Below are 27,787 nucleotides of genomic sequence, written 5' to 3'. Positions count from 1 at the left end.
TTTTGCATTAATTAAAATAACAACATTAAGGTATATACATCAGCATAAAGAAAAAAACAAACTTCCTATTTGCAGATGAAATGATGGCATTCTTAGAATACTTCAGAGATTCAGTTAAGAAGTTAATGATTGAGATGGTTAAGAGCTTCATCAAGATAGCAGATGAGATAAATCTCCGCAAATCATTAGCATTTCTATAGTGTACTAAGAAAAAACAGAAAATCTTGAGCTTAAAATGAATAGGTCACCTGAACATTAAAAGTTATGTCATTTTTATTAAATGTAAAAGGACATGATAAGATAGCTTTAACAACTATGGCCAGAGGGAAGGATTCTTGATATTGAGAGAGAGATATCATAGAATATAAAATAGGTCATTTTGACTACACAAAATAAAAATTTTAGTACAAATAAAATCAATTGACAGAATTAGAGGGAAAAATTTAGAGTGGGAAAAATATTGGCATCAAATATCACCAGCAAAGATTTTATATCCAAAATATATAAGAAACTGAAACTGATAAATAAGACCAAGGGGTATTCCTCAATAGATAAGTGGCCAAAGCATATAAACAATCAATACTGTTTGTTTTGTTTTACTTGCCCTTGCTTCATCCCTCCTAGGAATTATAGTTGAATTTGTATAAAAGCAATGTTTTTCTTTGAGACTTTTCTTGTAGATGTTTTATAAATATTTTATTTTTCTGGGTTTGTCTTGAGCATCCCTATTATAAGAGCTCTTAAGGAGGTATTCCTTTTTTCATTTGTTTGCTTATTCTCACTCATAGGCATGAGTGTCCTCCTCATTGGTGGAAAACTATAAAGTAATACAATCTTTCTAATTTCTAATTTCAGTTTGGAATTATGCAAAAAGGTAACTAAATTGCCAATAACCTTAGACCCACCTATCCCACAGGGACATATATCCCAAGGAAGTAAAAGACAAAAACAAAGGTCCAACATATCCTAAAATTTGAAAATATTCATATTAGAGTTCTTTGTGTCAAAACAAACAAACAAAAATTCCTGGACACAGTAGGTACTTCCGTATTGGGAAAAGGATGAAAAACATTTGTCTGTCTATCTGTCTATCTATCTATCTATCTATAAATGGAATTTTATCATATGATCCAAAATGATGAATATGAGAAATTAAAGAAATATGAGATCTGTATAAATTAATGCAATGCAAAATAAATGGAACCAAGAAAACATTGTGCACATTGACAATTAAATGAAACTTGCCAAAGTAACTAAACTTACTAAAGTAGGTCTAACTCTAAGTTGCCCATGAAAATCAATGAAATTCCTAGAAAGCAAGTAATGAAATTTATCTGCTCTTTCACCTCAAAGATGTGGGGCTGTATTGTTAAACTCTGGGCATTGTATTGGGTATTTGTGCATAATTTTTCTCCCTTTGTCACATCAGAGGATTTGATCTTGGGGGGATAGGCACAATGACTATAATGCAAAGACAAAAGTCATTAGCAAAACTTTTCAAAAACTCAATTTGTTTTAAGGTAGTGTTCAACTTGAAGAGTCATTGAAAAGTGACAATGTGAAAAATGGTAGTAAAGCAAAAATCATACTTAAAATCTTTCTAGTATGAAAGATTTTGACAGTGACATGACAAGGCAGCAGAGTCAGACTTTTGGGGAGGAATAATCCACTTGTTATGTAATGTTGTGTATCACATCTGCATATGCTAGTATTTTATCCCTTCACCCAAGGTGGCATGGAATAATGAATAGAACTTTGACCTTGAATCTGGAAGACATAGGGCTGAATCACGCCTAAAACAATAGCTGTGTGACCCAGGTAATTTATTCAACTTCTCTTTGCCTCCGTTTCTTCAACTATCAGATGGACTATTTTCACACAATCAACAGGGCTATTGTAAAGACCAGAGGAGACAATATACTTAAAGTGTTTCACAAATTTTAAAGTTCTATATATGTTAGTTATTATTATCATTATTGTTACTATTACTAGAGAGGTGGCATGGCTTAATGGATAGAGAGGGCCTTAAAAGGAAAAAGTAGGTTAAAGTCCCTCCTTAGACACATACTGGCTGCCTGACCCTGGACAAATCATTTCAGTGCCTTGGCATCTCTATAAGACCATCAGCTTCAAACAGGATTCTGACCTGCATTGGTATATGGAATTATCTTACCTATTAATGAAATCACAGTCAATGTCCCATCATAGTTTCTATCTTTATTTCTCCTCCAACTACTACCACTACTACTACCACCACCACAACCACTACTAGTACTACTAGTACTAGTACTACTACTACTACTACTACTACACTAAGTTCCTTGAGGGCAGAGACAATGTTTTATCTCAATTCTGTAACTTTTCAGGGCTTATCACAGTGTTCTGCACATAATAGGTGCCTAAAATTTGGAGCTGCTTTGTACTGTGAATTAACCGATATGTTGAAATGTGAGTATAGCACATTACTCACAGAAGGATCTGATGAAAAAGTTTATGTTACCTAAGTGGTGTTTCCACTTCTAGGGATCCCATGTATCACTGTTAGATTGTATGAACCTTTCAAATCCCTAAAGTTTTCATGTTAGAGTTACTTTCATTGGAGTTAGATCACAGTAGTTCTGTGACTATAAGGGACATTATATTGAAGCCTTTATCTTTTGCCTGTTTTTACTGATTGGAAAAACAACAGAAGTGAACTAGGTGTAGGGTCAAGAAAAATAACATCATGCTGCATTGAAAAATATTAATTACATTTATATTAGCACATATATTCAATGAAGCAGGAAATAATTTCCTTCTATCTTGATTTATGAGTTTATGATCTTTACCAATCTGAGAGACCCTGTTACTCTTTAGGAAGAAAAAGAAACTGTTTTGGATAGTACTCTTTTAATTAAGAAATTTTTCTTGAATGAAGTAACTACATGTGTTCCCAAGGCTGTGTATATGTTTTTACAAAGCAAACATTATCTTCTCATTTTGTCCACATAAAGGTCAAAGTATAATTATTCTAATTAATTATCATGAATTATCATGAGAGACTCTCGAATGAAAGACTTTATACAAAATAGACACACTCTCTTCTTACTCATGAGTTGGTGCAAAATAAGTCATCAGGCAAATAAGAAAATCACTATGCTAAATTGATATAACAAAAAAAGTCAAAATATTTTGATTGCCCAAACATTTGTGTCATGCCATTTTTTTCATATAAATAAGACATCGTTACATTTAGCCTTTCTTTTGTGGTATACATGAGTTACATTTCATATTCATTAACAGAAAAAAGTAAATACTGACATGATAATAACAAATTATATTTCTATTAGACTCAACTGTTACAAAGCACTTTAAATACGTGACCCTCAAAAGAACTCTGAGCTAATGTCATACTAAGACTTGGTCTAATGTTTTGAGAGGGGAAGGGAGGAGAGAGTATGAATGGCTATGTTAACATTAGGTATCCTATATCTTCAGTTTCTAAAAAGTAAACACTTTCTGAGGAGGAAGAGACAAATGTAAAGAGATGACATTATTCCTTGGAAATGTGACCAGGCATTTAGGGAAACCTAGTCAAAAGAATACTATTAGGGACCTTTGGAAACACATAGGCAATAACAGTGAGTGAAGGCCTGGACTTTCGGGTGTTGGAAAAAAGAAATGTCACTATACAAAAAGGTGGAGAGGCAGTGACAGTAGATCTAGCCAAAAGTCCTGGAATATGGGCCCCCAAAAGAGAGTAGTAAAAACATTATTAGCTCATTTAAGCCAATGAGGAAATTGAGGCATGAGATTGTTACATAACTTGCCCAAGGTTAAATCATACCACATCATATGCCACAGAGATAAAACTGAAATAGAATTTTTTTCACTACAAGGCTGTCATTCTTTATGTTATAAAATACTGTATTACTAGAACCTGTAATTACATTAATGGAACCACACACACAAATGTTGCATATGTGTCTTTATAAATATATGAATACACACACACATATACCCACATCAATCATACACTCACTTTGTGAGTTTTTAATTTGGGGGAATTTTGTCTGTACACTTTTATTATTTACCATCTTGTCTTTCTAAATATTGAAGTTTTTTTCTCAGCTATTCATGAAGCTGCCATGTCAATGAGCTAGTGTTTTAATAAAAACAAAAATGAAAATGAAAAAAAGTTTAATGAAAATGCCAAAATAAAAACAAAAACAAACCCACCTAATAGAATCTTGGATGATAGAAATGTTTATGCTAGAATGACTTTAATAGTAGCATAATATTTTTCTATAAATTATTTTTTTAAATGTGTGGGAACTTTCCTACAAGGAAAAAGTAGTGTGTAGCCTAAATGGCAAGATGGAAGGTGAAACATGAAACATTAGTGAATTTTAATCTGTGATATCAATGCTACAGAAGTTCTGGTAAGAATTCTGTTAATCCCTCAGATACTCGGTGCATATTTACAAGTTTTGGGAAAACAGAAAAGAAAGTAAAGTAGAATGGCAGAAAATCCAGCCAACATTTTACTGGCTAGACAAACAGATAAAAGCAAAAGTTTTTCTTTTTTAAATCTTGCAAAAGTTTAGAAAGACTTTTCTTTTAGTTCCTATGAATACTTAAATTATCAGCAACTTGTAACTCATTATTTTGACACTGATTTAAAAAAAAAAAAGTCTTCTGCAATCTTTGTCTTCATTTCATTACCTACTCACTTCAAAACCCACGAAATCTGGCTTCCAACTTTGCCAAATGACTGAAACTGATCTCACCAAGGATACCAGTTATGTTAATTGTTAATGGCTTTTTCTCAGTCTTATCCTATGGACTATGGACTATGGACTATGACTACGACTATAATGGGACTATCAGGGCTCTGCTCCAGGATACCCCAGCTGTAGGAGCACACACCCTATTTGATCATCTTCCTGTGTTTCATTGTTCTTTTTTGCCTCAACACCAAGATCTGTAGTGTGACTATCTCTTATTTCTCTTCTCTACTTTGGACTCCAGTGTGACCTTCTTGCACTGATAATTCCATAGCACCACAGGCTTATTTTCCATTCTTGGAGTCAAGGAAGATGACTACCATGACTTCTGTGATACCTTTTATGATATTTGGACTACCCATACCCACTGCCCTATATTTGGCCTATTCCTGAGAGTTAAGGGGTCTTTAGTTAATCTAAATATTTCCTAAAACACTAAACATTAAAATGATTATTTGTATAATTATTATTTCCCCTAAATAAATAAGAACACCATTAACAGTGAAAGGGCAGACCTGAAGTCTTAGCATATTGATTGAATTAGTCTCTGTTCATTTTCAGGTTTCAAACTTTCCATAAAAAATGCTAGAATCAATGAAAATACAACTATGGAATACACTTAAATAAAAAGCAATTCAAATCAGTGCAAGAAATAACTCACTTGGACCCCTACTCTATTCTGATCAGTATTAATCAGTTTGATATTTCACATAAATGATGTAGAATAGATAGGTTCTTATAGTGGGCCCCAAATTTTAATATGATGCTCAGTGCTTGTTTACCAAGTTATGAGATTCACTTGTGCAACCACAAGAACATTGATAAAGAATGTCCATGCTCAAATTCCATGTCCCAACCTATCATGGATAAGATGCCTTGATGCTTTGGAAAGTTCCCCAATTTATTTTTATACCCTCAGACCATTCCATTTTGTGAGCAGGTGATCATCTTATGACCATTTTATGACCTCTTAGTCAGTGGTGATGCCCCATGCTTCACTCAACCTGTCATTATTTGTCCTTTTGCTGATTTGTCATTTTTGGCTCTCAAGAGCAAAGTCTATCAGCCAATGAGATTGAGTAGTTCACCATGCCTCTTTTGTATATTTGGATATCAAACTCTATGAAAACAAGGTCCTGGAAGAAGGCGCACCTCAGATTGTAAGGAAGATCTGAGGTTCAGTTCTTTAGAGGGGACCATGGGCTTTTGAATTAAGTGCCATTGGCTCAGAGATCTGCCGCAGTGATTTTTTTGTAGGTTGGGTAATTAAAATCCCCACATCAGATTTTGCTCACTTTTTCCTGTGTGTGACTGCTAGGTTCCCACTCACATTCACAGCTCTCTTTGGTTGTCATTAAAAATTTAAGGACCTGAGGCTAAGTCATTGTATTTGAAGCTAATTCTGCTGATACTGTGCACGAGACAGTTTTTAGACACCGTGGCTCTGCTCCTTATGGAAAGCACAGAAGATATATGAAAAGAGGTAATTTGCTCTTTCTGAAGAGTAGAGCTGGAAAGAATAGAGCTTCCCTCCCTCTCTCCTTCCCTCCCCCCACAGAGGTTAATAATATGGGTCAAAGAACTGGACTAAACCTAAATGGTAATAAACTGGGTGCCTAAGATTGGGGGCACATTCAAAGAGAGAAAATTCACCATTATTCCACTCAAATGCCTCATCCTGTCATAAAGGTTACCCTGAAGTCCTCAAGGCTATATTCCAGGAGAGCAAAAACTCTGGCAGGTCCTTGAAATCTGGAACAAATTCAAGTGTGGGTTTAGCAAGTAATAGATTGCATCTCTGTTTAATCAGTTAACAAATATAATATAGCAAATAGAGTCTAACAGAGTGAAGAAGACATAAATTCAAATCGTGCCTGAGGATTTAAAATCTTAGCTGCATGACTCTGAGCAAGTTATTTATCTCTATCAGCCTCAGTTTCTTCATCTGCAAAACAGGAATAGTAATAATACCTACCTCACAAGGTTCTTGTGTAGAATAAATGAGAATGTATATGGGGATATGAAGTGATTTGAAAGTTTTAAGGCATTATAAAATGTTAACTAGCTATTATATTTATTATCAAATATATTATTATAAATGCTAGCAATTATTATATCATTATTATTATTAAATTAGACTCTAAGGATACAAAAAATGAATCCATCCCTGACCTCAAAGAGCTTACATATGTGTATGTATGTATGTATATATATATATATATATATATGTACACATATTTTTTTCTTTTAAAAACAAGTCATGGCAGCTGTCTCGCTCTCTCCATATATATATGAATATATTAGAAGATTATTTATCTCTTTGGGTTAAAGAAAAAATATAATCCACTTTGGTTAAGATAATCTGCACAATGATCAAATCACATATCCTTGAATTATTGATATATGTATTAATAGCGTACTTACAAATATGAGTACCTTCCTTTGTCACCTCTCGGTAAAGATAAGATGAGGACTCCTGAAGCTTCTTAAAGGTCCCCTCTTCCAAATTAGGACCATAGCAACTTCTGGGAGAATTTGCATATCTGATTTACAGTTTAGCATACACAGGCAATTTATAATCATAGTCATAACTCCCTAAAAAGTAAAACTCCAAATAATGATTCCTGGCCTATATACCTGAAAGTACTTAAGAAGTTGATCAAGAACTAGCCAGCAATATATTAAAGGAGAAAGTTAGAAATGATCAGCATCTGCTGAGAAACTGAATCTGGAGGAAAAAGAGTCACGATTCAGTTATTACCAAAATGTGACACCTGTTTACTGTAATATTGTCAAGGAAAAATCTAATGGAGAAATAATGACAGACCGCTGTGAAAGAGCTCACCCTAACATCATTAATCTCTGCCCTTCTCTTTCAGGGCTAATACTTTCATTATATGCAGTCTATTTTTATTTTCATGTTTGAGAACTATCAAAACTAGAATTATGTTTTTTATCATTATTTATAAATGAAAGGGAAGAAAAGGTATAGATTTCATTATCTTGGGCATATTGACACATAACTGCAAGTCTGCTCTCATTAAATTACAAAGCTGTGGTTGGAGAAAGGGAATAATATAGAGAAAGAAAAATGAGAAAATGAATAGATGAGTAATAGAGAGAAGAGAATGGCAGAAGTAGACCCAGAAAGAAAGTAAAAGGTCATCTAATTTATCTTGAACTCAACCCAAACAGATGGACATTTTATCATTCGTTTTTAAAGTATCTTCACAGAAATAAATTCTATAACTTCAATTGTTGAAACAACGTAAAAAAGAAATTCTTCCCAAGCTCCAAACATTTGATTCTGCTTCTTGCACATTAAGTTTATTGTGTACTGTTTGGTCACCCATAGGGTAATTAAGGACAGTTGTTTAGCTTACTGTGGTACTTTGAAGAATCTGTGATTTAATTATATATACATACATACATATACGTATATATATAAAATAGCTATTCCCTCCACTGATGTAGATTGCACCCCCTCCATATCTTTCATCTTGTGAAATTATTGTGTCATTTTTTCCTATGAATCCTTCATAGAAAGTCAGCTCTATTTGCCAGAGGCCTTCCTTTTGTTCATTCACTATTTTGTGTTACCCGTGTACCACTTGGGTTTTGAACTACATTGCCTCTGTTATCTCCTTTGATTCCCATTACATGATAAGCCTGCCTCCTTTCCAGCATACATATCCTCATGCCACTTTTCACACACAGATCATCCTTGGTAATATGCTGCAGTCTATTGTGTCCGCTGTGTATCTTTCTATTTGCCCTCAGAATTGTTTTGAAATCTAATTCTTCTGAGATCTTAATAACCCAAAAATTTACAATTAAACAGCAGCCCTTTTGCAAAATAAGACATAAGAGAGAGAAGTAGTGAGTAGTTTGGGTTCATTAAAAGCAGTGACCACTTTGCCTTCTGCACTGTAGCCCAATCTCATCTTGTTCTACTCTGGTCTATTTGTAACATTGGTCCAAAGTAGATTAACAATTACGATCATTTAATAGGTTGCCCGTTCAGTTGCTTGCCATAATCTATACAATATGTTTTTTTTTTCATTCAAAAGATAATGATTAAGCACCAAGTAAGGCTTAGTAGTTAATTAAATCATCTCTTTGCCTTCATTTCCCAAGCTAAAGTGACTCATTTTCTCTTTGTATTTATTTACAAATTCTCATTTCTAATTTCTGATTATTTTTATTGCTCTGAATTCTTCCTTCCTCAAGTTTCTTTAACCTTCAAACTGTGGAGGCTCAAAGAAGATACGGACAGAATTTAGCAAGTCTGGGTGATCAAGGATTATCTCAGAAAGTTAGTCTGTTTATTCACTTTAACAGTTTTTCTATCTCTATTAAAACTGAATTGATGTTACATAATAGTGACCACTGTGGCAGAGGTGAAAATACTTGATAGCTCTTGGCACTTAGTGCTTGATTTGAGTTTCAATCAGCCTGTGCTCCATTTAGCTAGATGCTATGAAATTGTATAATGCTTTTCATTGATATTGGTGGAGCTGTTACTTTAGTGAACAGGGATGTCCCAGGTAAAAGCTGTCAAGGACCAACTCACATTCTGAAGTCCTTTTATACATGCATTTAAAAAAATCAGACAGCTAATTTTCTAGTCTTTTTGCCTTTGTTCCCAGTATTCCATATGTCAGTAGGAAGTTACGTCATCATTATTCATCTATCAGTTCCTGTAAGATTCATTATGACTGTGGGAAACAAAACCATGAATTCTGTTTCCACAGGATTAAAAGTACTCCTCCCAGCTTTGAGTGATAGCAGCATGTAAGTCAGAGGTGACTAGTTCTAATCAGAGCTGCGACCTATCAGAACCAGGTTTCTGATCACGTAAAAGGCTAGAAGCTTGTATGCATGCTTAACGAGCTATCTGAGAGGGGGCATGAAGTGGGCAGTTCAGAGGGTTGAATCTAGCCAATGGAGAGCAAGGGGGGAAATTTGAATTGGGAACAGAATAAAAAGGCTTGCATTTGTCTGAACCCGTGTACACCATTGAGGGAGGTATCCATTTACTCAGAAAGAATAAATGTAAAAATAATGAAAACTTTCCTGGCTTTGCGAGTATTGTTTTTTTTTTTTAGACTAAGCATGTTTCTCACAATGATATTATGTTGGTGTTAAAGGCATACAGAAATGTGGAAGCAAAGCCCTTAAAGTTTCAACATGAACATCGTAAGCACACTCACTGTTTGGGGGGTCATCATACCACTGCCCCCGTTTTCTACTTCTGTAAACTCAAGGACATCACTTTGCCTTTCTAAACCTGTTACCCCATGCAAAATCAGGGATTGGGACTGGATAATCTCTATGGTCCCTTCCAGCCCTAAATCTAGCATACCTTAATGATTAAGGGGGAAAAAAAGAATTCATTGTGCATAGAGAGGAAGCTATTATGCAAACAGATGTCAGATGAAGGAAAGTCCTTCTTCAGACTATTAAAAATGTGATTCAAATGTTCTTCACTATATATTCCTTGCAATAAAGTGAAAAACAACCAGCTTGTATCAATCATTTTCTTTAAATCTTACATCTTGTTCTGTTAACCTGCCAAAGTGTTTCCCTGAAGCACAGATCTGGCTAGCAGTTTCCATAAATAATGCAGTAAATATTACTTTTATGACCTAAAGTCTTTCAAGAAGCTTTGAAATGGATTGTGCTAAAATAAAGATTCCCCTCTTCTACTCTGCCCCCTCCTTGAGATTTATCCATATAAAATAGACTTTGGCATATCAAGGGAGTTTACTAATTGCTTGTTAGTTATGCATATAATTAAAGAATTCAATGGAACAGAAGGTAACTATCAGCAGCTCCTGGCCTACTCTAACTCCTCTATACCGTTTTTACCATTTTGAAAAACAAAGAAATGTGTGTAAAAAATGTTGAGGATACAGTCATTTCTCTGAGCAACAAATAACTAATTTTAAAACATGGTGGAACCAAATACTACATTTTTCTTAGTTCAGCTATCCCTTTCACATCTGTCCTCTCTAGGAGATAGTGATTTATGTATTCATCCACTGAAACCAAGAAAAACTTTAAGTGTTACCCAATAAAAACACATTTATATAGCACTTCAAAGGATGTAAAACCCTTCAACTTCAAAGGAGGTATTGCAAGTCACATGGATGATGATGATTATGATGACAGTAATAACAGCTAGCTTTATATAGCACTTCAAAGTTTGCAAAAAGTTATATACACACATATATATATGTTTATGTAATGTATTATCTCATGATTTTCACTGAAATTTCTTGAAGTAGGGGGCTGTTATTATTGTTCCCATTTTACAGATGAAGAAATTGAGGTTGGGAAAGGTCAAGCGACTTGCCCAGTATTACAAAGTGAGGCAGGATTTGAATCAGATCTTCCTGATTCTAAGCTCAATACTGTATCTACTGAGCTACTCAACTGCCTTATTAATATCATCATTCCAATTTTGTTGTCATTGTTACTAAGTCTCTTTTTTTCACTTTAGTCCAATTCTCCATGACTCCATTTGTGATTTTCTTGGCAAAGATGCTGAATTGGTCTGACATTTCCTTTTCTAGCTCATTTTATAGATGATGAAAATAAGATAAACAGGGTCACAGCACATGTCTGAGGCCAGATTTGAATTCATGAAGATGGAACTTCCTGATTCCAGTCCCAATTCTCTATCCACTGAGCCACCTAGCTGCCCTACCACTATAATTTTACATATGATGAAACTGAGATGCTAAGCGATGAAGTGACTTGCCTATGATCACATAGATTGCATCTGAGGTAGGAATGAAACTCAGATCTTTAAGTCCAAGAGTCTTATCCACTTTACGATACTACTGAAACAAAATGGGAGATTGCCCTCTAGTTCTGCACCCAAAATACCATCAAATCCTGTTCACTGTCACTGTTTATAACTAGTAGTGTGCTGAGAAAGAAGTATTTATTAGTAAATCAGCAGTCTCTGTGACAAAAAGAAATCTCCCCATCATTGGGGTTAGCATGAGACAGACTTTGCTACAAGCTTCCTTTTATCTTTATCATCAGTTAGGACCCAAACCAAAAGTCCACTCTATTTTCTTCTTCAGGGTATAAATGAAAGAGCTAGGAAACTGCCAGAATGAAAGTAACTTTCAGAAAATTAAAAATGGAGACTTTGTTCTATAAATTATGAAAGATATTTGAAAAAAAAAGCAACACTGGAAAGATTCTTGGGTTCTTGTTCATTGCTTCATTTGTGTTTGTGTGTATGTATATATCTATGTATGTAGATATATACATATATATCTATAGATAGATATACACATATCTATCTATCTATGTATCTACTATCTGTATGCATGCAACAGGGAGGTGCAGTGGATACAGCACCAGGTCTAGAGTCATGAAGATCTGAGTTTAAATCTGCCCTTAGGCACTACTAGCTGTGTGACCCTGGGCAAGTCACTTAACCCTGTTTGTCTCAGTTTCTTCATCTGTTAAATGAGCTGGGGAACTAAATGGCAAACTATTCCAGTATCTTTGCCAAGAAAAATACAAGTAAGGTCACAAAGAGTCAAACACTTTTGAAAGAATTGAATATCACATACACACACACGCATTTCCCTAGTAGTTCTAAAAGTCAATGGTCTTTTTAAAAGGTTTAGTTCTTCCTAAATTTATTCATATCCCTCAGAGACCCTAGAGAGTTTAGAGAGGATTAGCCAGAGCTAGCAGACCTGTCTTCTAATGGAGAAAGAGCCTGAATAGCTTTCAATTCATTACTCTCTACTTTTCAGGCTTTTTTTCATCAGTTTGGTTTCTCAGTTCTTTTCTGTGTTCTTTTATTGCTAGTTACAAGGCTCTGATGTCTTAGGAACTCCTACTGAGGCCTTTGGGGTTTCCATATTTCAGCTGCTGGTGGGTGTGATGATGGGCATTGTTAGATCAGCACTCTGAGTTTCATGAAAACTAAAATGAAGACACACACCACCTATAATATCAAGATAATCCACTTCCTATGACCAACAACAACCTTCTAGGCATCACACTGATCCTTATCTCAGGCATTTTTTGGTTAGAATCCTTTGGGGTGTGTTGATTTTTGAAAATGGGTAGACATGCACTTTCAGAACTACAATGTGATTTTCGTTTCAGCATTTGGTACAATTGGACATGTTTATTACAACCAAGAAGGTCTAGAAAAAGTGAAGAAAATATGGCCTTTGTATAAACTGAATGAGTTTTTCTGAACTCTTAGAGCTACAGAGGAGTAAATAAAATAGCTCTATAGATGGATTAAAACCTAAGTCATCTATTGGAAAATCATTGCTCATCCAATGTATCCTCTTAATTTTGTGAATAGCTCCAACAAAACTAAAACAAAACACTCAAATGTCTAGCAAAAGCAACATCAACTTCTCTAAACTTATAAAACTTGCTTATTCAGAGAAGTTATATCTTTTTATGTATGTTAATCAGTAATTGGCATACCGTCTCTCATGTTTTGGTGTATCACTAATACAGTGGAATATTTTTGTACCATAGATAATTACTATGAAGTTTTAGCTAAGGAAAAACCCTTTGCTAATGCTTCATCATGGTCTGAAAGTAGCTCTGGATTCTTGAACGCTAAGACTTTGGAGCTCATAATTTAATAGGCCCTGGGAAACTGGAAAAGACTCTGCATATGGAACAGGTAAAAGATTGAATAGCTGTAATCTAAGGACCATTTTAGCTAAATTCAAAGAGATCCATGACCATCTGGCTGCTGGTTGATGAGTGTGTGTGTGTGTGTGTGTGTGTGTGTGTGTGTACATGCATATTTATCATTTCTACTCTCCCTAAAGATCTAATTAAGATGTTAAGATAAAGGGCATTTTGTGATCTATGTCAATGGAGATCCTTCAGGTGATGAAATATGGGTCCTTTTACATCTCCTGATATATTACATGGAGCAAAATGTGAAATCATAATATAATACCTTCACCATACCTGCAGTAGACTTCTGGTTTCCCAAACCCCACCTATACCTATTGAAATCTCTTTTCCTTCAAGGCACAAACTCAGTTACCCTCTGTTCCTTGAAGCCTTCCCTGATCTATACAGCTAGAAGTGATTTCTACCTTATGATATATCTCAAATCAATTTTCCCAGACCCTTCCATTGTAATAATCAAATTTTGCTTTGAATTATAACCTATTTACATTTTGTTTTCCCCATTAGATTTTAAGTACCTTGAAGACAGAGGCTATGTTTTATTTCTTCTTCCTATCCCTTGTTTCTAACAGTGCCTTGAACCTTTTTTGCTGTTGTTCAGTCATTTTCAGCAATGTCTGACTCTTTGTGACCCCATTTAGGTGTTTTCTTGACAAAGATACTGGAGTGCTTTGCCATTTCCTTCTCCAGCTCATTTTATAGATGAGGAAAATGAGTCAAGCAGGGTTAAGTGACCAGCCCAGGGTCACACAACTAGTAAGTGTCTGTGGTCAGATTTGAACTAAGGCCTTCCTGAATCCAGGCAGGGTGTTCTATCCACTGCACCACCTTGCTCCCTTGCCCCAAACCCAGTAGACATTTAACAAATGACTACTGAAATGAAATCACGTATTAATCCAGTTGTTCCAACTCAGTTTTAAAATGAAACTTTGCTGTCCCTTCAGAATATTCCTCCAGTGTTTTAATCAAATATTATAATATTAATAATCTAACATTTGAGGTTAGGCATGGTAACACGCTTGTAATCCTTGCTACCTGGGAAACCTAAGACTGGGGAATTGCTTGAGCTTGGTAGTTCTGAGCTGTAGTGGGTATCCCCATTAAGTCCAGTTTGGAGCCCCTGGGACTGGTGGGGGGGCACCAAGCTGCCTGAAGAAGGGTAAACCAGCCCAGTTAGAACACAGAGCATGTTAAAGTTCCCATGCTAATCAGTAGAGAGATTTCTCATGAGAGGTTGTAGTACTGCCAGCCTAGGAGAGATAGGGAGACCCAGTTTCAAAAATGCAAACAAATGAAAAAATCCCTAACATTTGAGGATAAAAATGTTGGAAATTTTCTTTTACAATATTTATGTTTTTTTTTTATTTTTAGACACCTCCACTTTTCTTAAAGTCCCCAAAAATCTGAAGAATGAACTCAGCATGCTCATTTTTCAGGAATGTTGCCTTTCCTACACATTTCTTTCCTCTAGCCCTCTTGCCTGAGACGAATGCAACAACTTCTCACAATCATTCTCAGAACTTCTGGTCTAGTCACATAGCCATACCCTGAACCTTCAACAATATCTACTACCATTGCTTTTAATGGGAGATGAGGGAAGGCCATGGTGATTCAACTAATTGCCATTTAAGAGGTATACAGTTTCTCTTTCAGGTTTTATCAAACACAAAAAAGGTTTCATTTTTATTTCATGTTCAATATAGACCAAGAATTCCCAGGTCAGTATTTAAAATAAAAGAGATATAGATAGATATCCTTAAAATAGCCCCTCTTTGGGTGGCATAAAAAAAGGGTTCCTTTTGACTTCTTAATGAGGTATTTGGGTAGGAGTGCTAGGCTTGAACTGAGCCTCTTGGGAAAATTTTTCTCAGTAGTAAAGGATTTCATACTTATGACAAAAGTGTTTGACATGTGTAAGTGGTACAGAATGAAAATGGCACACTAGAGAAGACCTGTCATTGGAAGATTTATATTTCCAAGTTCATGATCAAAAAAAAAAAAAGAAGAAGCATTTCCCTCACGTGTGCCTTATAAACAACCTTCACCTCTAAACTTAGTTATGTTTGCTGAAGCAATTTCTTGAATTGCTTAGCCAGAAACTGACCTTTAAAAAGTTCACATATGTAGATGTAGAATTTTAAGATTTAGAGCTGGAAGGTGTCTTAAGAGACAATCCAGTTTAACTCTCTCATTTTACAGCTGAGGAAACTGAGGAAAATAGAGGTGAAGGGACTCGTCCAAATCACAGAAAAAGTGTTAACAGACCTGTGATGTGAAGCCTTGTCTTCTTTTGTCAAATCTAGTGCTCTATCATTTCATGTCAAATGCATCTGCACACACATTCACATACTTAGTTTCTATGATGTTGTGCCACACACACGAAAAAAATCGGTACCGTGGAGGGAATGGCTTTAAGGCTTCACTAATGCATATGGATTTTCTATTTCTATATTTTAAAAAGGCATTATATATCCCATTGTTCATGCCCATTTTTCAAGGTACATTTAATATCTCAGATTCAGCTAATTTACTTCATTATGGTTCACCTTTTCCCTTGGCAAAAATACCTGCCATGTTTTAACTTCAAATAGAATACTAAAATGCTGTACTTTACCCTTGGGATATGGATTTTGACTCTGAAATGACTATGTAATAGAACCTGGAAGCCAATATATGCTTAGTTTTATATTGTCTACCCACTGAAATTTTTTTTTGGGGGAAATCATATCAATAAACATGTGTGATGAGGGATAGACAGACACATGCTTCCAAAGCTTCTAGGCTAGGATAAAGATTTCCTGCTGATAAGTCCATCATTTTAATAGGCTGTGTCTTTTCTTATCTTGGAGCCTTGAGGAAAATGTTTGGCTGATGTATTCTAAATTAATATTAAAATGTTTCTGTAAGGAATTGTTTCTGTTCCAGCATAACTAAGAATAGTATAAAGTTCTGAAAAATATACTAAATTAATCAATATATACTTCTTGAACCTCAACTATATGTTCAATTCTGTGATGGTAGTTACAATGAAGAGGAAAGAACAAATCTGAAATATATTTTGAAGAGATAAGTGACATAACATGGCAGATACGATTTAATGAATGGAGACAGAGAATTCTATGATATTACTTCTTGCTTTTAAGGCTGGTAAAATGGTCATTTTACTGGTAGAAATGGGGATAGTTGGAAAAAAAGGGAAGGAAAATAAGTTCAATTTGAGAAATGTTAAGTTTGGAAGTAACAGGATACCAAGTGTAAAAGGTCAAGAAAGCTTACTATTAAGAGAAGGCTATTAGATTGGGCAAGTAGGGGGTCACTGTAATTTCAGATGGAGCATTGGAGCATTTCAATAGGGAGAGGGGAAAAACACAGTTTATAAGCAATGTATAGATAAGAAGTATAATCCAGTGTAATACTAGTTTGAACATTTCTGTGACACCTGCTATCAAATGAAATAATATTTGTACATATTATACATATACAAACAAACATATGTATATATACATATATATATGTACGTACACATACACGAAGAATCAGCATAATGAAAGAAATTCTTTCATTATATTGGGCTTAAGTCAAATGTTTGTGGGTATCATTCCAGATGTTATATCTAAGAGGCATATTCATATGAAAATTTGCTTTATTCATAAAACTTAGGAAAATCTGCTCTTAAAAATATTATCAGTCTGTTTCTCTCTCTCTCTCTCTCTCTTTCTCTTTCTTTATAATGTATGTATGTAATGAAATGAAATTACCCTTTCTCTGGGTGTACAGCTAGAGATCTTGGTTGATCCAGGCCTTGAGAAATGATTACATATCGGAATGAACCATTAAGTCTTGCAACTTCAATCAAGTTGAAGCCATGGTCTGTCCAATATATATTACCTGGAAGAAAGACCAAACATTTAAGCAATATCATTGGAAAGAAACAACAAGAAATGCTAAAATTGAATTTCAGTATTACTAGCATAATTGACAAGATTGCTTTTTAACTTATTTTTCTTAATTTTTTCTTTATGTTTTCATCATCTTTCTCCTTGCAAAAGGTTATAAATGCCTAATATATCAGCACTTCCAATCCTGTTCTCAAAGATTTCCAGCTTATATAATATTCTGGTACTTTTAGCTGTCAAAAATAAACTGAAACTTTTGCCACCTGAAGAAAGGGTAGGTGTATTTTAACTTTCCAACTGTCTTCAGGTAAAAGAGAACTTCTAAGGCATTTTTTTTCTTTTTCCCTGCCTTGTGGAGTTCTCAGGAGACTTTGGCACAGTTAACACTGGATAATCTACTTCTACATAAAAACATATATCCAGAGGCTCTGAAACATTAGAAAGAGTGGTGCTGAAAGCAAAACAGACTATTTACCCCTGTGGCTACAAGTACAAAAGTTTATTGTTATGAGCCAGAAACAGAATTTTGACAAAGCAGATTGAGCCCTTAGCAAAATCGGTGTGAAAAGGTAAAGAATGTCATGGATTATACCAGCAATCCAGTCAACTGCTATGCCTTCCACTCTTCCCAAACCATTTGTAATAATATCTTCCTTCCAAGTCTGATCTCTTTTAGCTCTGCTAATTTTATTGAAGCCCATGTCTGTCCAGTAGATGGTATCATTTTCTATAGATAAAACACAGAATAGAATTAAAATTATTAAAAGGCGTCATTTTGTAATAGAATAATGAACAATTCACTAAAACATTTTTCTGTGGATATTCACCACTGAATGTCTTAAAGCAAAGTTTCTTCGGGATTATAAGTTCATGCAAAATGTCAAGAAGTTTGTCACTGTATAATTTTAATCAAATGTTCAATGTATCTGTATTTGAAGTATTTCCTGATGAAAGGCCTACTCTAACACCTCAGCATGACATGGAAGATAATCTTGTGTTTTGAAGTCTACACCAGCAGAACACAAACTCTGGCAGATCCTATTCAAAGCGGGAAACTCTTTAAATAAAGCTCCAGAGACAAACTCTGTTCTCATCTCAAACTAGCTAGATTCAGAAAAGCTCATCATTAAAATAATAGCCTCCAAATGATGGATTTTTGTGATCATAGCAACCCTTAAACCCATCACTATGGTACAGAGGCATCATAGTCTATATGGATAGGGGAAGCCAGCACCTATCACTGTGCCTGGCATATGGTAGGTACTTAATAAATTCTTATAGCTGGATTGATTTGTTAATGGAGTAGTACCCATGAGGAAAAAAATTAAATAACTTTTGAAGTGTCAAAGTAGTGAATTTATTACACAAACCACTTAATTCGACTCCTCCCTCCCCCTAATTCTCCCTTTCATGGGATCTTCAAGAATCCTACAATTCACCCAAACATTTCATTGAAACAAGGCAGTATTAAATCACCTTTGTATCTTTCGAATTATCACTGTGGAAGGATAGTTCCAAATGGACAAGAAAGTATCACTAAGAGATTTCAAATCAAGGTCACATGGTAGAAGAAAGTTCAAGGACTCACTAAAATGGCTTAGAATGTCACAGATAGGTAAAACTCATTAATATGTGTATAATTCTAGTAACCTTTTCATATAATCACCTATTAGTAAGATATTTAATCAGAAACAAAAAAAGGCAACTAGAAAGACCATTATGTAGCTTTTAAAAAACCTTAAGATAACTGAGAGTGGATGCACTACAATATTCTTGAAGACCTATTCCATGATTACTTCTTTTCTCTTTCTTCCTTCCTTCCTTCCTTCTTTCCTTTTAATTTTTAAAGAACTCACTGATAAAAGATGTATCTAAGGACTACAAAACTGATGATTTAGATTGTTCTAATGCCTTCTGGAGATTAAATTTAAAGTGATTAAGCTACATAATACTTATTGATTGTGTGTACATATCAGAGGCAGTAGAATATAAGTAACTAGAGAACTGGCCTTGAAATGAGGAAGCATTGGTTCAAGTCCTGCCTCTAATATACCCCAGGTTTGTGGCCATGATATGTTTGTGAACATCTTAGCATCCCAGGCACTCTCAAAACTCTAAGTTTCAGATGAGCCAGAGTTTTGCATGAAGAAAGACTTTTCTCTGTAACTTCCCCTTCTCTAGGTAAAGTGCACACACTAACATACAAATCTACACAGAAGTTACTTTAGTGGAATGAATTTCTACTCTGGTAATTCCCTAGGTATCTGTATCTATAAAGAAGACCTATGAAAGCACCATAGTTCTGGACCCTAAAAAGGAATGATGTGCTTATACAGATTTAAACTTTAGGAGGGACCTTCTGATTTTCCAAAAAAAAAAAGGCTGACAATAGGCTAGCCTAATTTTAGAGCTGTTGTCTGTTTGTTTGAAGGTAGCTTAAAAGGATGCTACAGATAAACAAATTCTTTTTCCACAACCCCCAGCATGGTTAATAGGAAAGTGTTATAAAAGTTAACCAAAAGAATGTCCAAGAACGAGAGAAGATTAAGGGCTGGAGAATTTATTTTCAACAAGTATGAAAGAATCAGGAAATTTTTGAGTGACCTATATAAAGTATGCGATCTTTTTCTTTCTGTCATACCCAAGGAATGAGTCACTATGTGTGTGCAAAGTGCGGATTGGTCTCTCTTCTAAAACAGAAGGTAAAAGGGCTGGAGAAATAGCTTTTTATTCTCCAGGGTATCATAAATGTTGAAATTTTCCTTGAAAAAATAGAATAAAGGGTTTTTCAATTAAAAACAAAAATAAAATGGATCTGAAGTGATAAAAGTATATCTCAACTTGCTAGCAGTGTAGAGGATTGAATCATGCCCTATAAAGAACAAGGTGAAGAACCAATAAAGACTTCAGGAGCAAGAAGATATTGAAGTGTCAACCTACATTGGTGGTGGGAATGGTCTTAATAAATTATAGAGCTATCAAAATATGTAAACACATATCTAAAAAAGCAGGTATATATTTCTCCCCCTTCTGTAGATTTATATATATAGATTAGAAGAAAGAAAGAGAAAAAGAAATAGGCAAAATGAGAAACTAGGCCAAATCCACAAATAATTAATATGTAACTACTGAAACTAAAATTCTAAACTATAACCTTTATGGCCTTTTGAAAGAAGAAAAAGTCTCCTTTAAAACTAATATAACTTCCTTTCACTATAATGACCAAAAAGAACATGAAAAGAAAGAAAAAAAGCAATTAGTAGAATAAATCTGTGTATTCATAAAGCTTTGAATTCATTTTCAAGTTAAATACGTTCTAAGCTACTTTTCCTGTTTGGGTATATAACCCATATATTCTTTCACGAACTTTTTAAAATAGGTTCAAAATTATTCGAAGTGGTTCAGGTATATCTGTAAAAGTATCTTGTTGAGGTGGAGTAGCAATTGGTTTCCTAAATGCATATGTTAGTCAATTTTTTAAAAATTGATGGTTTTCTATCAATCATTTATTTCATGACTGTTACTACAATGTCTTAGGTTCTATACAAGGAATACAAAGAAAAATAAAAACAGGTCCCTGCTATTATTGGACATAGAATGTACTTGAGACGGCAGTCTCTCTCTCTCTTTCTCTCTCTCATACACACACACACACACACACACACACACACACTCACACACACACAATGACTAGCAATAATAAAGAACAATAACAAAGACAAAATGTGTAATAGTTCAGATAGGGTAAAACATCAACTGATGAGAGAAGAATTTACAGAAGAGAAAGTACTTGTGTTAGACCTTGAAGGAAGGATAAGATTCAATTCAATTCAATGAAATAAATATTTTTTTAAATGTCTCCTACGTGCAAGTCATTGTTGGCAGGGGCAGGGGCAGCTAGGTGTATAGTTGATAGAGCACTGAGCTTGGAATCAGGAGGACTCATCTTCATGAATTCAAATTTAGCCTCAGACACTTACTAGCTATGTGACCCTAGCTACTTAACCCTGTTTGCCTCAGTTTCCTCATCTGTAAAAGGAGCTGGACAAGGAAATGGTAAAACTACTCCAGTATCTTTGCCAAGAAAACTCCAGATGGAGTCATGAAGAGTCAGACATGACTGAAATGACTGAACACAATAACAAAATGCACTAGTCACTTCACTGTCATATAATAAAAGAAAACAAAGCAGTCCCTGTCCTCAATATTCTATTAGAAAAGTTGAGTCTGTACACAGGTAAGTAAATAGAAGCTAAAGAGACTATAGCACTGAATCATTGGTACATGCGATTCTTTATGTACTCTCCCACCTTCTGAAGCTCTAATATCAGCTTCAAAAATGAGGCCTTTCCTATTCTGCCCACTGCTAGTGCCCTCCTTCTGAGATTATCTTTTATGCATACTGTATACATCTTAAATGTACAGTTATTTGCTTGTTTTCTCCTCCACAGAAATGAAAGATCCCTGAGAGTAAAAAATATATGGTTTATTCTTCTTTTTTTTGGATCTCAGTGCTTGGTATGGTATCTGGCATACAGTAAGTGTTTAATCAATGCTTATTTACTTGACTGATCCATCCATTAATGTCTAATAGTTAAAACAATTCAATGGTGATGATTCAGATAGACCATAAAGATTTGTGACCTAATGATAATAATAAAGGTGATCATGATTATGTCATTATTATCCACATTTTACAGACGAAGAAACTGAAGCAGACAGGTCAGGTGACTTGCCCAGGGTCACACATCTTGTTAGCGTCTGAGAACAGATCTGAACTCAGGTGTTTCAGACTTTGGGCCCAGTTCACGCTTTATGTGCTACCTAGCTACCTGAACTAATTGATTTATTTGTACAATACTGCATGACCCTAACTCATACTCACCAAAGAATCCTAAGAGAAAGGAAAATAATTCAAGATCACTATAAAAATTAAAGGATATATAGGATGATAGCTAAGTCAAGTTCAATGTAGTATTTTCTTCCTTAACTCTACAGGTAACAAATGTAAAAAAAAATGCAAGATTATGTGCCAGGCACTGTGCTAAGTGCTATGGATACAAAAAGAGGTAAAAGACAATGTTTGCCCTAAAGGAACTTACAATCTAATGGAGTATACAATATGCAAACAAATATATACAAAGCTAACTATATACAGAATAAATAGGAAATATTTAAAAGAGGGAAAGCACTGATATTAAGAGGTATTAGGGAAGGCTTCTTGTAGAAGGGTGGGATTTTAGTTGGGACTTTAAGCCAAGGAGGTCAGTAGTCTGAGCAGAGAAGAGAGAGTGCTTTGGGAACGGGGGAGGGTTAGATAAAATATTCACGGAACAGCCAGGAGACCAGTGTATCTGGATCAAAAAGCATGGGTCAGGGAGCAAGAAGATTGGAAAGTCAGGAGGAAGCTAGATTATGAAGGACTTTGAATACCAAACAAAACATTTCCTATTTGCTCCTAGAGGCAATAGGAAGTCATTAGAATCTGTCGAGCAGGGAGTGACATGATCAGAACTGTGTCTTAGGAAAATCCCTTTAGAAAATGAAGGGAGAATGGAATTTTTTCATCTGTAAAATAAAATGTTTGGACTCTAAATCTATGATTCCATGAACTCTAAAATGAGGAAGTTCAACAAGATGATCCCTGATGCCTGTTCCAGCTTAAAATCAAGGATCCTATATGCAAATACATAGTATATTAATAATAAATTAATTAAATATACTAAATTAGTAATAAATTAATTAAATATAGCAAATTAATAAGTGTATTAGTCATTAGTTAATACAATATGATTATGGGGTTGAAACTGGTCATGTAAATTAAAGTTACAAGAAGAATAAACATACTTATAATTTGGATATAAGATTAAAGAGGCACAATAACATTTCTTTTAAAAATGAATAATATATACAAGATGGAAACTTGCTATTCTCTGTCACTTGTGAAGTTAGAATTAAAGAAAAATAGCTTATTCTTGCCATAAGATTTAGGCAAAACAAAAGGAAGAATCTCTCTTGGCATTAAGGATTGTTAATTACTGAAAAAAAATCTATGAAGTCAAAGAATTGCTTTCCCTGGAGAGAACTGGGGATAAAATATTCAGCCAACCATCTGCAGTAGTGGCTTATGTATAGTCCCACCCAGAGGCATGGAGATAGATATATTGATTTCTAAAACTCCTTTCCCAACTTTAAGAGTTTTTTGTTTAGTTAGCAAACACTTACTGACCATCTGCTGTCTCAGTACTGCATTAGGTGTTTGGGAAAGGAAGTAGGCAAAATAATTAAAAGACACACTCCCTGTGCTCAAGGAGCTTAAGATCTAGCTGGAGAGATACATATGTGGGAAAAACACAAGGGTTATAAAGCATTTTGTCAACAAATGTGAAGCAACATTAGAAATAGAATCTCTCAGGCAGATAGGTGATACAGTGGATAGAGTACTAGATTCGGAATCAGAAAAACTTGAGTTCAAATCCTGCCTCCAGAACTTACTAGCTGTATGGCCTTATATAATTCACTTAACCCACTTAGCCTTGCTTTCCTGATTTGTGAAATAAAAATAGTAATATCTACACAAGATGGTGCAGAAAAGCCAGGAAGTTGCCTGAGCTCTCCCTGGTTTCCCACAGAAACAATGTTAAATCAAGTCTCTAAACAGATTCTGTAGCAATAGAACCTACAAAAGGACAGAGTGAAATAATCTTCCAGCTTAAGATAACTTGGAGGGACTTTAGGAAAAGTCTGTCTCACTTGGGCAGAAGGGGAACCCAGCCCAGCACAGATGGTGTCTGGGCAAGCCAGTGGGAGGCTCTTAGCCACAGCACAGATCAGAAACTAAGGGCCCATGGTTCTGGCTCAGCAGGCCAGTGGCACAGTAGGCCAGCTGTGCGGCCTTCAGCCCAGTGCAGAAGGCAAATTATTAGACCCAGAACCCAGGGCACAACAGGCACAGCTAGGCCAGGCCACCTCAGCACAGGGGGCAAGCTGCCAGCACCTGATGCCCCAGAACAGAAAGAAGCTTGGGACATTGGCACCTGTGTCCCAGGAGCAGAGCCCAACTTTAAAAGCCATGAAATGGGATAAAAATGAGCAAGAAACAGAAAAGAGCCTTGACCATACGGTGACAGGGAAGATCAAAACACAAATTCAGATGACAACAATGTCAAAAGGCCTAAATGCGAAATCTCAAAGAGGAATACGAATTGGTCTCAAGCTCAAAAAGCTGGAAAACTAATGCTACTTGCAGCTGCTGTGGAGGTGTAAGACCAGCAACTCAAGTACACAAGAGGGCTGCTAGCATAGCTTCTTTGATCTGCTTTTATAAGGAAAGCAACTTTAAGGGGTTTACAATATCACTTTAATTAAACATACATATATTATTCACTTAGTTCAGGGGAAAAGTCAGCACCTTGAACTTCACAGAAAACATAAACAACTATGTTTGCACAGAGAGCAAGTGGATAGAGTGCTTAGCTTGGAGACAGGGAGACCTGAGTTCAAATCTAACCTCAAACATGTACTAGCTGTGTGATCATGGCCATGCCACTTAATCTTTTTCTCCTTCAGATTCTTTAGCTATAAAATGGGGATAATAATAGTCCCTACCCCATAGAGTTTTTGTGATGATCAAAGAACATAATGTTTATAAAGTGCACAATGCCTAGCACACACTAGACATTTAACAAATCCTTCTTCCCTTGTTCTCCCTTGTTTTCCCTCAAGAAACATACAATTAGGAGACAATATAAGGTAGTATATAATTAAAAGCTAAATTACAGAGACTAGGTTACAAATGCAAAAGTTTATCAAATGATCAACAAAAGCTTCAAAGCAGGTGTGGGAATTAAACTGGGTTAAAGATAGGTAAAATTTTAAATAAGTAGAGAAGATAGAGAAAGCTATTACTAACGGAAGAAGGGTTCAATTGCTCAAAAATGTGCCAAGAATAAGGGTCCTTACATAACTCATACAAATTCCTCATACCTTGGTCAAGTCTACACACAGGAAGTGATCACCTGATCCACAATCTTATGACTTGCTGTCTTCCTGAGCACTTTGCATTTCAGGAAGTTAGATTCAGAGATAGTGAGCTGTGAATTTTGTGATGACAGCCTAACTTGATCACAGGAATGGCCTGAGCTGAATTTTCTGTTTGTTTTTAGTTTTAGCAAGCACTTCTCCTAAATATTTTGCTGGTTAATAAAGACAAAGTTCTTGATGCCCAGTATTAAAGGAGAGTCAGTAATAAACTACTAATGAATTACATTTGTTTCTTTCATTTTGAGAAAGGCAAATCAATACAAACTCTAATGGGCAATTTTCCTATAGAAACAAATCACTAAGAACTTCATCCTTGTGAGTAAATAAAATAAAATCTGTAGACTTCAAAGGTTTTGAATATCTTAATCCCCTTAAGGTACAGTGTTATGAAACCTTAGTTAATGTACATTCCCTTTTAAATTACTCTTTTATCAAACAAGAAATATATGCCCATCTGGCTTTTGTATCTTGAATAGAATTTGCATTAAACATAGTTATTATAAAAGCAATTCCATTTTGAGGTTTTGAACTGTTTGCTCTCAGGGTAACAAAAAGGATCTTTCACATTTTCTTAAGCATTCATTTCTTTTTTTTCCCTTCAAAGCAATCTTACTGTGTTGTTTTTCATATGCATTAAGTTAGATCTCGCAACAATTCTGTGCCTAATTTTGACTTTCAGGTGGCATATGAGATCTTAAATTTCCTGTCACACTCCCATCGTCTTCATATTAGAGGAGGTTGGGTAGCAGCTCTAAAGGGGGATTGTGCTAATTTATTCTGTTTTAGGTTTACAAAGGCAAGCTGTAAAGTTGAGACAGTATTTTGAGTAGTTATATCTTGAGGGGACACCTACTCAAAGACATTTCTTCAGGAAATCATCAACCTCTTTCAAAAAATGCTGCCACTCTTTTCCTGTCACATTTGTGAGAAGCAGAAATGTGGCAATCTCACTTCCCAAATGTACTCCTTCTATGTGTTTCAACAAAAATAATAGGTAAAAGTGGGGAATGAAATTTTTATCATGAAAAATAAAAGCAAAGGAGGTAACATAGATATTCATGATTTTGTTCATCCCTCAGGCTTGAATTCTTAAGGAAAATAATGAACTGAAGAATTCATGAAATGCTTAAGATAAAAAAAAATTTTAAACAACCTTATTTTTCAATATCATATTTCTACAGATGCAAAGAGAAGGCATAGAGCTACCTCAAGTCAATCCAATCAAAAATGCATTTATTAAGTACCCATTTTATTCAAGATGCTCTACTGATACACAAGTGCTCATACTAAATAACATTTTTCTGGATACAGTTTGAAAATAGAATATTTTAATTTTAAGACCCCAAACCAAACAATTCTGAAATAGTACAGGGCAGGAGAAGGGCACTGAATTTGATCAAAAATTATTTTGATCTCATTTAAGGAAAAAAAAAATAAAACTAATGTTACTATTGCTTGAAAATAAGAAATTCAACTTTACTGGATGTTTTCAAAGTGAATTTCCCTTAAGTATTCCAAAGATGAACATAATTAACTTGAATGAATCATGTCACCTCATATTTTCAGATAATCAATTTGTTCCTATGTACTAGAATTACTGAAAAAACATACTCTAAGAAATATTTGGGATGAGTGTCTATTGTAGTTAACATATCGGGGAGAGAGGAGGAAATTATTTCAGGACAGGAAGAGTTATCATTAACAATTTAAAGATTCATTACCATTGTTATGCTCAATGACAGGCTTAAAAGTCTACCTAATCATTTTATTAGCAAGATGACACAGAAATCTATGAGAACATTGTGATATGATTATTTTCTAATTTGATTTTTACTGTTATTGAGCCATGGATGACATGATAGTAAAATAAAAGCACTTAAATGTGCTTGGACTCTCCCAGAAAGTAGTGACTTTCTCCTCTGAAGATATTCTGGCTTTCAAGAGAAGAGCATGAAGCAAACAATAATTAACATTCAATATTTATTGTAGTGATGTTAAAGTCTTCAGCTCACTATTGTCCCACAGTCACTGTAGCTTCACTGTAAAGCTATCCAAGAGATTCATGGAAAAGCCATATTTTATAGATGATTTCACTTTAAACGGGTTCCTGTAGGTTTCTTTAGGAAGTGACCATTTCCGATGGAGGACTAAGACAAGCCAGCCTAAGGCTAACTGAATTTTATCCTAATCCAAACACATGGCAAAATTAAATTATTTATTATAAACACTATTTCCCAACAAAACTAACTTTAACTCAATTGAAAATAGAAGAATTATGATTCTGCAAATTTGGGAATCAGGGGCAAAGAAAGTTTTAATATGAAAAACATGTTCCAAATTATAAAAATCTCACCAAGATGTATGTCATGCTATCTC

The 27,787-nt window shown here is 34.9% G+C and overlaps 1 protein-coding gene across 1 annotated transcript in view; it reads right to left on the bottom strand.

The window, feature by feature from the left end:
- The window catches only part of LRP1B (LDL receptor related protein 1B), a 2,306,513-nt gene that overhangs the window by 617,009 nt on the left and 1,661,717 nt on the right, over positions 1-27,787 (bottom strand). The window contains exons 36-37 of the mRNA XM_036744555.1: positions 17,961-18,095; positions 17,231-17,360 (exon numbers count right to left, since the gene is read on the bottom strand). Of these exons, the coding sequence (XP_036600450.1) occupies positions 17,231-17,360; positions 17,961-18,095 (265 nt within the window). The remainder of the gene's footprint in view (positions 1-17,230; positions 17,361-17,960; positions 18,096-27,787) is intronic.

The sequence above is a fragment of the Trichosurus vulpecula genome, chromosome 2 (genome assembly GCF_011100635.1).
Source record: "Trichosurus vulpecula isolate mTriVul1 chromosome 2, mTriVul1.pri, whole genome shotgun sequence".
NCBI lineage: Eukaryota > Metazoa > Chordata > Mammalia > Diprotodontia > Phalangeridae > Trichosurus > Trichosurus vulpecula.
Note: the sequence above shows the minus strand (reverse complement) of the source record. Positions and strands in the feature narration are given on the sequence as shown.